General features: G+C 39.8%; 2 protein-coding genes across 2 annotated transcripts in view; one reads left to right on the forward strand and one right to left on the reverse strand.

Moving 5' to 3' along the window:
* LOC137997282 (D-glucuronyl C5-epimerase B-like) overlaps positions 1–9,750 on the reverse strand; it is a 12,588-nt gene extending 2,838 nt beyond the window's left edge. Inside the window, exons 1-2 of the mRNA XM_068843184.1 lie at positions 8,724–9,750; positions 1–1,622 (exon numbers count right to left, since the gene is read on the reverse strand). The exon at positions 1–1,622 is cut by the window's left edge and continues 2,838 nt beyond it. Of these exons, the coding sequence (XP_068699285.1) occupies positions 598–1,622; positions 8,724–9,531 (1,833 nt within the window). The 5' untranslated portion in view covers positions 9,532–9,750 and the 3' untranslated portion in view covers positions 1–597. The remainder of the gene's footprint in view (positions 1,623–8,723) is intronic.
* A 1,792-nt stretch (positions 9,751–11,542) lies between these two features.
* Positions 11,543–12,500, forward strand: part of LOC137994740 (hyaluronidase-1-like) — a 13,029-nt gene continuing 12,071 nt past the window's right edge. Inside the window, exon 1 of the mRNA XM_068840346.1 lies at positions 11,543–11,678. The gene's annotated coding sequence lies outside the window, so the exon portion shown is untranslated. The remainder of the gene's footprint in view (positions 11,679–12,500) is intronic.

The raw sequence follows: 12,500 nt of genomic DNA on the forward strand, positions 1-12,500 counted from the left end.
ATTTTGCATACCCTGCGCCCGACGGAAGAATTATGAAATTAAGGGCGCGTTCGATTGACCGTATTCCGGAATAGGAATGTTAGAAATCCTTCGTTTTTGCGGAGATTCACATTAATATTGTCAAACATCTTCTAAAATGCTATTTTAAACATAGCTTTATTGTCCTTGTTGCTGCAAAACGCCACACATAGTGTTTTAAATCATCACTCCACGTATTCTTATTCCGGAACAAAGTCAATCGAACGCGCCCTAAAGGTTTACTTGGAATGCATTAAATACGTGCTCCTTAGACATAATTTACGTCGCGCGATGATAATATGCGAAATATCCCATGGATAACTTCTTAGCTCACCTCGAATAACCATTCCAGTTTCGGATAATGAGATGAACATATTGTATGATGTCAGGAAGTGTCCCGACCCTTCCCCTTCCCCTAAACTTACACATCCCTTAAAAGTGACCCCTTAAATTTACTGCTCAAGTAAACAAAGTTGTCAAGACAACCCTTTACGCCAACTATCCTATGGTGTAAGGGGATTCTAAGCGATGGAACGAAAAGTTGTACCATGTCTTAACGTGTTTTGCAACCTGACTGATTTAGTTGTGTTTCGCTCTCTTGCCTTTGTGGTAACCCTCCCAGCGTATAGCTGTTGTTTTAAAAATGGGATCTGAGTCAATGCTGGACAAAAAATACAGCTGACTCACATGTAATGTGTGATAATCCCACCGAGCTAGATTAGGCTCAATATGCATAGTCACGTGACGCAAGTCATAGAAAGTACCTGATCCACTATCGTACATCGGTAGCATGACTTTTAAAGAGCGCATGCCTTGATTAAACAACTCGGCAGCTTCTGCTCCTCTTTGCGAACCCGCGGTGAGCTTCAAGTCATACAGTCCGATTAAGGAGTAGATGAAGCCATTGAGGACAAGTAGAGCAGGAGAAGTGGGATACTCTTCATACCAGGGAAACTGATTCAAAAATGAAGTCAAAACCCCTTTGTCTTTTGATTTGATTTTAAATAAGTTAGTTGCTCGGAGAGCCGCATTTAAATAAGATTGATTTTGAGTGTATAAATAAGCTCTTGTTAGTAGTGACATTGCCTGCCCCTGGGCCATAGCTGAGTTCCAGTCAGGTGACAGCGTTACCCCATCAATCACTTTACGTTTGACTGAGATTGGCCAATTTCCTTTTTCGCCTTGATGACGCAAAAACCAATTTGCCGCGGCGAGGAAGATCTGCGCATGAGCAGAATGTGCCAGTGATATGTTATCTATAGAGCCTCTTCCATGCAGCGTGATACTTTGTACCTCAGTCAGTGATAATTTTCCTCTTCTGCTACTCCTCTTCTCGGCAGGAAACACTCCTTTCCTCAGATCTGTGTCTAAGTCGCGCACAATTCTTCTCCACCCTTTCCAGTGACCAAGCCCGTAAGAGACTTCAGAGTCCGTTGAAGCCATAAGCACATTGTTTGTGGTGTAATGTATTGTATGCATCACAGAATCGTCTGTTTCCACGACCACCGAAACACGCACTTCCCCTCGGAGGAGGAGATCAAATGACAAAACATAATCCTTGGTGGAGCTATCAATACTCAGCTTTACTCCTTCACCCTTTAAACCTGTAAACAAGAAAAGAAAAGTCAAACAGCTGTTGCCTTCACTTCCCGGTCTGCACACAGGCGTTCTTCTCTTCAAAGCTGCTCTTTGCACCTTTCAAAGAAAAAATTACCCTGAAAACCAGCTTACCAAACAAATCCTTATTACAAGCATGTGGTCTTCGTTAGCTGCAGGATTGACCAATTGTGGTTAAATGTCGGTTATAATCTCCATCCATAAGTTACAGGACTGCTATTCACGATGACTAAGGTAATGTACGGGCGTACGTTGATGGTATTGTAGCTGTTGATCATAAAAGCTACTGAGGCTATCCATTTTCTGTCCGACATAAGATAAACGTTGCATTCGATTGCTTTCGAATTTCATAGCAAATTCTCGAAAGGCCGGCCCTTTTGCTGTTAAAACAAAGTCCTTAGCTCCGTCCCATCCTTCAATGCGACTATAATTCCCCCCAATGATTAAGGATTGACGGTAATTCAAGGCTGCACCCCGGTTACAAAGCTCACTTTTGGGGGCTTTTAAGAGATCCTAATTATAACCCCGAAAGCTCTTAGCAAAACTACTAAACCGGCTGACAGAGCGCGTGCTAATCTGACGTGAAAATCGGACTAAAATCATCCTGTGGTGAAAATATACATAAAGTTGGATTGCATCTTAATTCTATAGTTTGGTAACATGCTGGCAGTGGACATATTTCACAGTGAGGTAATGATTCGAATGCCCGACGTGACATTGTTTAACTTGGAATGTTTTAAGCTCTCAGAGATCATGGCTTTTTTGTATAAAAGACACAAGAGGCTAAAGCAGTATCGTCCATTGTCCAATAGCGACTCCACATGCATGCATTCTCTGCGTGCTTTTTACGTAAGGAAATGAAGACTCGAAGGAGTTTACAAAACGCATAGCGCCATTGACAAAGCACTGATTAAATTGTTCTTGAAACCATGCTGATGAAAACTTTTCAATTTTGCCACTGTTTAACGAAAGATAGAATTGTTAAATGGACACGGGTCAATGACTGTCTTTTGCTGTGATAGATGACAAGGTGGGAATATGAATTACAACTTAAAACCAATTTTCTTGCGATGTACATTCCGTCAGAAATTTGCTATCGATCACCTTCCGGAAACTCATAGTGGTTCAGAATAGTAACATGCACAATGTGAAAAGAAAAAAAACGCCTAAACTGCGGTGACATTGGCTCTCACAAAATTTTACTCTGGCTAATTCGAAGGTACTTTGCCCTAATATTCTCAAGCAGCTAGTAGATAGGTGAAAAGAAAACAAACCAGGAAAATGCGATGCCGCAAAAAAAAAGAGAAAGGAAAGGAAAAGATCTTTTTTTAAGTGTCTAGTCGATTGATATAGCGCTGGAGCACTAATTGGGGACACTGTAAAGTGAAATTAACAATCAACGCAAATCAAGTCAAATGTTGGTTTTTGAGGAGAGGGGAAAACCGGAGTACCCGGAGAAAACCTCTCGGTGCAGAGTAGAGAACCAACAAACTCAACCCTCATATGACGCTGAGTCTGGGAATCGAACCCGGGCCACATTGGTGGGAGGCGAGTGCTCTCACCACTGCGCCATCCCTGCACCCCTACAATTGTAACTCAAACAAACGTGCACCCTGCGAAAACTACTTCCAAAGGAAAATGAGGATGCTCTCCCTTTCCCCTTAACTAAAATAGGTCTCTTTCTCCTTTGCACGGAAACACCCATAATTAGATTTTCCCTCTCTCTTCCAAGGTTCGGAGAGTTATCAAGAGTATCCAATTCCTTAAGCGTGTATTCGAATCCTTCGACGAAAGCTGGAGACACTTAGTTATTATAAGCGCTATCTTGTTTTAGTCCCAATTCCGTCACAAAATGTGGCTCCCGGGCACAGAGACAGCGCCCTCAAAAGTTGAGCAGCGTCTATAGAAGTACCATTGGCAAAAAGCCTGGCCATTTTTGCTTTTTAACTGATGCAAAACCCACTTATCAGGCATGAAAGCGATTCAGAAAGGACTTGACATTTTGACAGTAACGGAATCTCATTCTATCAGATAATCACACATGTATCGGTGTACAAAATTATTGTTAAAGTGCCTTGCAAAGAGCGCTACAATGAATTAGAACTAACGATTCACATCAAGTCTTGCTACACAACAAGAGATCATGGAACCAGAAAACTAACCTAAAATCTATAAAATAAACAACAATCATCTCGATTTCATTTTCATTTTCTTGTTACACCAACTGACCTTTGACAAGCCAAAAATTTGTGAAAACAAGAAATGTGCAACTCATGGGATCACAAGTTTAAGTGTCGAAATCCTCTCCTAGAGAGGTGAAAGGGTCACATCATTGCAAAGAAAAAGAATTTTAACCGACGGTGATTTTCGATCGCACGATATCTCTGGCTACAAGAAAGGGTGTAGTTAGCAATACGTATGCGCACATTTGGTGACATGTGAGCTGTTTGGCGCGGTACACTTTAAATCTAAAGCGATTTCTTCTCAAACCTGCGATAATAAGATAAAGTCATAATGGTTAAAAGTGAAGCAGTTGCTAATTGATCTGGCGCCTCGGCGGCGAGATCTTTGTGATAACGGTTATTAATTGGCCAAAAATACTGACAACACTAATGAAAACACATTTGGTTCATTAAACCTGAACACTAAAATCGATCAAAGATACCGATTAATTTGTAAAGAAGCCATGATGAATTAAAGTCCTCTTCAGTGACTCGCATTGCACTTAGGCGTTCACATAGGAGACAATGAACACAATGACAATCGTCGCAATAGTGCTCGCGGGAAAGATTTCCTCGGTCCCTACCGGTTGAAATTCAGGCCTGTCAATCACTCATTCGCGTAAAATAACTTGGGCTGCTCGCCACGAAGTAAATTCCCGGAAGACGCTACGCCTTCGTAAAACAACAGCCCCTTCGCGAAATTCAGCGGGTGGCATTTTAAAACGCCTATACGGCTTGTCCTAGTTTCGCGCATGAGCCCTCAATAGCTTGAGAAGGCACACGTTGAGAGCTTAAATTCCCTCTGCTGAGACTACGAACAAAGAAGGCAAACTACGAATACGTGGAGATAGAAAAATACACTTTACAAAGATACAAAGAACATAAATCTCATTTCCAAGTTGTATTGTTTGAGAAATATGGAACAGCACTCTATTTCCAATTTGCTTAATTATTAGTCTTGACAGATGCTTGGAATCTCTCTGCCAGGTGGCGAGCTTCATATATCAGCCTAGAAAACCTCAATCAAAGAAGGGGAGGGGGGGGGGGGGGGGGTATAGCAACCCCTGCCCCTCCCTCTGCACGGCCCCTGAGATAGCTTGTAAACACAAGAGAATCTTTGCAGAAGAGAGGACACCAATGAAAACAAAACATTGCATTTGAAGCTAATTGGTGTTGATGGTCAAAACGAACCAAGATAATATTATTTACAATATTTTATGGGCGAATATTATCCTTGCCACGGCCAACAAGAAAATAAAAACACTCCAGGTCTTACTTAACAATAACAGTGACCTTGCTTTCAAAGACCCTAACTCTCTTAAATATCATTCACAGGGAAGGAGCAATCTTTCAGGAGCTACTTAGGGTGCGTCGATTGACCGTATTCCGGAATAGGAATACATGGAATATAAGATAGAAATCCTGCCTTTTTATGGAGATTCACAGTAAAACTGTCAAACATCTGCTAAAGTGCTATTTTAAACATATTTTTTTATCCTTGCTCCTTTGAAACGCGCCAAACATACTGTTTTAATCATCACTCCACACATTCTTATTCCGGAATAGGGTCAATCGAAAGCGCCCTTACATGCAATATTCTTGGAAACCTAATGATTCAAATTGGGACTTGCAGTTTAAAGATAGTATCTTCCATGCAAAAACATTTCATAGGTTATCTGATACTAAAAACATTCCAAACTGTAATGCAAATTGTCAAAAAAGAGTCGCTGCCATTTGCTTATGTTAGCGACCTATCGCCAAATATCACCTCATAGTACCTCTCACATTTTCTTTTAATATTAAAGCAAGCTAGAATGTTCCTCCCCTGATTAAAAAATGTCTTTCATTCTTTTCATCACCTAGAGGTGTTAAGTATGCTGTTTTCCAAGGATGGTTTAAGGAAATCGTTATAAATATCCCCTGGATTTTACAAAGATGATTAAAACTGCAGATTTAAAAGGGTATAGCAAAATTTATCCTCTTCCTGACTAAAAAAAAACAAAACAAATAAAAAACATTTTTGACACCCCAAAAAGCTGATGGTGTGAGAATACACTATCTCACTCTTGCAAAAACAGTGTAAGGGAAAAAATAACTTCTAACAGGCTGGGGACAAAAGTCAGCTCTTATCTTTCCTCTTTATCAGCACAAAAAATTGTCCACACCTTGATTACAAGCATCTTGCTGAGAATTTAGCATTGTTCTTCCCTTGCTTTTAAAATCTCAATGAATGAAATGCATTGTGCACCCTGTGTGGCAAAGCTCGTCCAGAGCCTTGTATTGTTTCCATACAAGACTGTTTTGACTTGAGATAATTTTGTTTTAAATATTTGGCGAATGAATCTGATCCCTTTCCATCACTCGCAAATCTTACAAATCAGTTTTCATATTAAATTCCTTGCATTGGTTCTAAAATTTTAATTAACAAATTATGCAAACATTCATCATAGGTCTGATGTACTACAAAGACCGGGTGTATCTTCAAGTTACCTACCCCTGTGTGAAAGACACAAAGTGCTTGCTTTCATAATAAAAATATGATGAGCACAAAATAGCATTTAAATACGATTTTCTCAGGCAAAGAGCTAAAAGCAAACATACACTTTCAACGAAAAATGTCACCTAGCCTATAGTATCACTTTTATTTGAGTTTTCAGCTGCCTGTCTTTATCAATGATTTGATCACTCTTGAAACCAAACTACACATTTCTTGCACTCAACAAAATGCAAGCTGGTGTATCTTGTGTCTTAAGAACCATGCCTTCAATGGATCCTAAGTCTTAACTAACAAGACAATGGAAGCATTTCCACATGTTGGCTGAGAATATATAGCTGGTGATTTTTCTTTCAAATCTTGAAAGCTGACACTTCAGCAATTAGCATAGATCCTTCCTTTAGCATGCAGCGAAAACTTTTAACCACTACAATCAAATCTGTTATTGTCTATGACAATCTTGTACACTATTTAATCAGTTTGTGAGCACCACATGAAAACATTTTTGTCCAACTACTCTTGCATCTGGTCTACCACTAGAGTTGTATCTGACCTTAATAAAATGTGTATCCAGGTTTGCAACAATTCTAAGGAAGGACTTGGGGATAACTTCTCTGCCCTAAATTTAATTAGGAGAGCTTAGTTTGCCTGAGGGTCACAACCAACTATTGCTCTCCCATAAAGAAATTTCAATCACTCTATGTTACAGAAACCAGGGAAAAGCTCTTACATAGAAGAACCTCATCTGACCGCCTGTGAGCATAATTAAAACCATTAAACCAAACTCCTTCTTTAATTAAGGCCTACAGCAAGGTAAAAAATCTTCCCCAGCTCCTGTGAGTGTTGACTTTAAGAAAGCACAGCATTTTAACAGCAAGCACTGTCAATCTTCCTTACAAAAGGCTGCTTTAACTTGTCAACAGAGGGGATCAAGAGTTATACAAATTTGTTGAAATTTTTCTGCAAATTTTCAAGGGTACACATCAGTTTTCTTGAGTGTTAAAAGATTATTAATGGGAAAGGGTGTTAGTTCACCATGGATTACTTTCTGTTCACATGCTAAAATGAACACATTCAAGCAGTTTTTAAGCCAAAATGGTCTCAATACACAAAAAACCTAAGACAGGTCTCATAAATTTATGTTATTTACAGCAAAACCTGTGGGAAAGAATCTGGATACAATAAAACCCTGATATGACAAACCCAACTATGAACTAGGAAAATATCTTAAGAATTCACAATTACTGTACAAACATGTGATAATAGCTATGGAATAAAAACAGTTGTTGAAAAAAAAAATGCATGGGCAAAATATCAAGGTAATACAACACTTCAGGAAATGGGAAGTTGTAGTTTTCCTGAAGCAATTTTCATTAAATCCAACAACAGCTGAAACGTAACAGAAATGGACAGATAAAAAATGAATCACAAACATAAGTTGGCTAATTGAACATAACTTATCAAGTGAGCATCAATGGTCTGCAGAGCAGACATTACTTTCTTCGTTGCTTTTCATAATTCAACAGTCTGTTGCTATAAAGTGAGCTTTTGCCAACTTCATGTGACACGAGACAGATACCAAAACCTCGTGTTTTAGGACAACCAACATTTTAAGTCTGGAATTAAGTCGTTGCCAATCGTCGACAATTTCAATTTGCGGCCACTCCAGTGACCGAATGGGGAGAAATGGATCAAAGAAAAGCGAGGGTTATTTATCTCGGTTTGTGCTAAATTTGAAGCAAAAAATTGTGCAGCCGAAAAATCCCTCAAATAATTTCAGAATCTCCTTTTAAACATAAGCAGGAATTCTTAGAAGCGATTAAATGAACATTTCGCAAAGAGCGAACAATAAGAGCTCGAATTATCAAATAGGAAGTCCGATGCCAGATGGAATCGATAAAAAACTGCTTATCTCCAACAAAGAATTTGCAATTTGTTTATACTTTTACCTTATGCATTAACACGTTGCTTTACAACAGACCGATTGAGTTTCTTGTGGATGAAACGGTTTCCTTCATTACGCAATTTCGAAGTGTTAATGCATCGAAATGCGATTGCAACTAAATACATGGCTTTCATGTCTTTGATGGTGTTTACTTTTCCACATCCTTTTGTTGGCACACGAGAAAACTAATAACATAACTACAACGAGAATTAACTAAACAAAGAAGATCAATAAAGTGAGAAGGAAATTCGCATTGAACCTGGGTTCTCGGGTTGCACAGGAGAGGAAAAAATTAAAGGCGAGACCTCAAGTTGAGATTAATTTGCATAATCAGCGTACGGTCACGCAGTGTTATCACAAAAATGCGAGAACTTTCTTCCTGTAACGAACAGTGCTCAAACTGCTGAAGCTAATATTGTTTGCTCACCTGTAGTTGAGAACTGAAAGACCCTTGTGTCACGTCCTTTATCAAACACATAGGATATCTGCGCGGTCTGTGGGGATGCCCAATTCCAGTTTACTTCAGACCCCGTCTCGGCATCTTCGAATACCTTTTCTTTGCCAGTTGAATCGCCGTCGAGTATTAATAAATTGTAATGAGACAGTCCGTATTGCGCTATCTGAATTGGATAATAATGTCCTTTTGAATTCCACTGCGAAGAAACGGGAACATTTTCAATACCGCTAATGCATTTAACTCTTGTGCGACCTTCTACGTGATAAGTTTCAAACCAAAGAAAAGGGTCTTTGGTTTGGTATACATTTCCCGGTTTTGTGTGGTGTACCTCTGAGTAAGAATGTCGCCAATCGAGCAAAGAGCTCCCCGCCAAATCCTGAACTTCGCCATAAATATCAAAATATTCCTTCACGAAGGAAAAGGGAACATATGCTTCGCCTCCTTCGAGTCTTGCGGTGAATTTCTTTTCCCCGTTCACTATCCCGTCGATTTGTTCGACATTTGGACAAACGATTTGTTTGCTTGCAGCTTCGTCCGCTTTCAATAACTCCGTTCCTTCGCTTCGTTCATTTTCTTCATGGGTTGTTTCAGCAATTACCCTAGAGCAATCCGTAATCGCTAGGGTTGCACGTCTTATCTCTTCAGATTTTCTTGTTGGATTAGCAGAATGAACTTCGCATCCACTCCAAAACATGTATAACGTAAACAGCGAAGTTAAAGCACAGGACAAAAACAATTTCAGAGACGGCTTGTGCAGGCAAAACGGTCCTAAACGCATCTTTCAAACTCTTCATTAGAGTATCGTCTGGGTAACCTTCCGACTCATTAGAATCAAAATCTCATTTATCGACAATATTACAAAACGCCGCGAGATCCACATGTTTCTCTTGCAATTACTTTCCCATGACCACAACCACCATATTGCTTTCGTTGCCTAGTTTCAGTCCCCCACGAGTATATGAGGTTGATACCATCTACACCGCATCATTATGCGAACCATTGATTGTTTGGCCTCTGAGAGTCACTATTTACTGGGTTGCCTATGGCAAACCAGTTGGAATCTGTGTTTAGTTTCGTGTTTTTTTTATTTTTTTCCGTGTCGGTAAAAGTCTTGCCTGTCACTACCCTGCTAAGTAATGGCTTTTTGCATAGAGCCTTCTATGAGTATGTTCTTAGGATCGAGAGGGTAGTGGAACTGCGTAGATTTCTCTGGTGGACACAGGAGAATCATTAACTTAGCCTGCAATGGCGTCGAAAGTCATGTAACGCGAATGGCGTTTTAGTGGATCCTTAAACAAAATATACCCTTATGGAGCTCAATAATGGAAAGTCAGTTGGATAAACTAGGCAGAAAGCTCAAAAGCGACGAGTACTGGACTTCGACAACAATCTATCGCCCGTCGAGACGAAATCAAAGTGAGCTCTATTTACCTGAAGTACATGGTAATTTGACGCGATTGAGTTTCTTGTCTTCACGCACGCAATGAAATAGGAAGAGGTTTTCGTCTCTAAGAGCAAATATGTTGTTAGTTTCAATAATGTTTTCGCTGGAAAAGGATTCTGTGGTATTTTCTGCCTTTGTTAATTATAATATCATGTTGTGTATTGAATTTTCGAGCTTAAGGTTGAAATGTGATATGGGAGAAGTTTTTTAGTATTGCTCTGTAAGCAGGAAGGGTTCACAGGCCTGTTGGAAGCGTGCTTGAGTTTCAACAAAATGAGCCCCAAAATCAGTGAAAACTTGTGACGCAGATGAATAATAAAGTAGCTGCTATTTCCAAAATGATGGAATTACCTGGTGATAAATAACGTCGTACGCGTCTTGGAGAGTAAATTTTGACTTTGCATAAATAAGAGTTGGGCGATTGTGATCTTTGTTTTGACTTCGCTCATTTCATTGTCAAACTTTATAACACTTGACTGAAAAAGAAACTTACAAAAACCCGGTATCTTGCCATCATTTGACACAGATGCTTCACTGTTTGGCGAGTAAACATGCCGCGGTAACTTAATCACGGCGCCCGCTGAATTCCGGCCATGTCACTTTCGATTTTGCAATTTACTTGAACGTAGCAAAAATCTCCCAAAATGTTTGTCGCTGATCGTAACTTTTTATATTCTATATTCACGGTTCAAAATTAATGTTGTTTTGATGTCGTAAATATTTTATTCTCGATCGACCGTTCGGGAAACTTCCTCCTGCTCTTTCTGAAAACTGTGTATCAATAGTTATTTGCTTTTTCATCAATATTTGTTTTGCATAAAGCAAGCTAACAAGATCTGTACCTCGCTGAGTTCGCATTTGTTAGAGTTAATAGTATTTTCGGTCCGATGCTTCTGTTTTATGAGGGGAATGTTGTCTTGGTCTCCCATCCAAACACTAACCCCGCCCGGCAGGGCTTAACTTCAGTGAACTTTAGTATTAGAAAGCTGTCAGATGCTCAGAGGGCACACTTGTGGTAAACAGAAGTTGTGGGAACTTGAAAATTATCAACATGTCAGCCCAGAAGCCAATGTTTCTCGCTTCTCCTTTATTTGTTGTTCTTCAGAGACTGGAATGCTGTATTTCAATACCACACAATTCAGTGCCTTCTGATTTTCTGTAGCACGTACCACAGGCAACCCAGTGTATGCTTCACAGAAGCATCTCGTTGTTTACTTTTATGAGAAGAAAAGCAGCTGTAAGCCAGAATAAATATTATTGCTGCTCAATCTTTTTGGCACTTTACAGACGTCGTGTGTGTGCGAATGGCGTAATCGGATATAGTAGTTATGTGATAGTTCTCTTTGTTAAATTGTATCTTTGTATGAGAAAGACGTGTTTGTAATCGAGGAATCATAAACCAAAGCAAATTTCGTCTAAAACCGCGATATCGTGAAGTACCGTCTGACAAGGAGCTACCATTAATCAACATACTTAAAGAGGTATTTTTCCTTTTGGCGCGTTTGGGCCATTTTGGTGTTTTGCAAATACCGCTTAATTATATTTGGCTGAAAAATAATGCACCTATCAATGTTAAGCTGCTGGGGGAGGGGCGGGGGGGGGCGGGCATATGCGGGGGATTTGAACTCAGATCAGTTTTTCTGTACAAATGCCCGTCGCCAGGGAAGTTATCCTGGGTAAAAAAGGGTAAATTCCTCACCCCAGGGGCACCCGGAGCTTAGAACGATCTGCCACGTGTTCCAGAGCGTCAACATCCACGAACTCCTGCCATTCGTCTTTGAATTGCTGAACCAAGAATGAAGATTTCGTCGTCAATATCAATTTTGAATTCTCTTTTCACCGTATTGATAAAACTCTCACCAACTACCACAGCCTTACAGCTCTCGCCGTACTGAACAAGAACCTAAATAGTAAATTTATTAAATACATCGGTCGAGCTCCGACCTTGAAAAAAAAAATCCTCTGGCTCCCGGGTACAGGTTGGGTGACACTTAGCCTGATTGTCATCACTTCTCTCCCTTTTTATTCAACTTATACGACGTACAGTCTACTTTAGACTTCAAATCTACTTCAACGAAACAAAGATTTTAAACAAGCTGAGAAGATTCAAAATAGGCGAGGCAAAGAGTTGAACCCGGATCGATGGCAGTTTCAGACAACCTACCGGAAAATCGAATTTTTTGGAGTATTGAAATAATAGTACCCAGCAAAACAATTGAAAGTTAACCGTCTTCAACGTTGGTTCTTAGACCTAAATACTGTAGATCAGCGAGGCATAGCTAAGAAACGCTATTTCATGTTGA

This window comes from Montipora foliosa, chromosome 3, assembly GCF_036669935.1.
Source record: "Montipora foliosa isolate CH-2021 chromosome 3, ASM3666993v2, whole genome shotgun sequence".
NCBI classification, from domain to species: Eukaryota; Metazoa; Cnidaria; class Anthozoa; order Scleractinia; family Acroporidae; genus Montipora; species Montipora foliosa.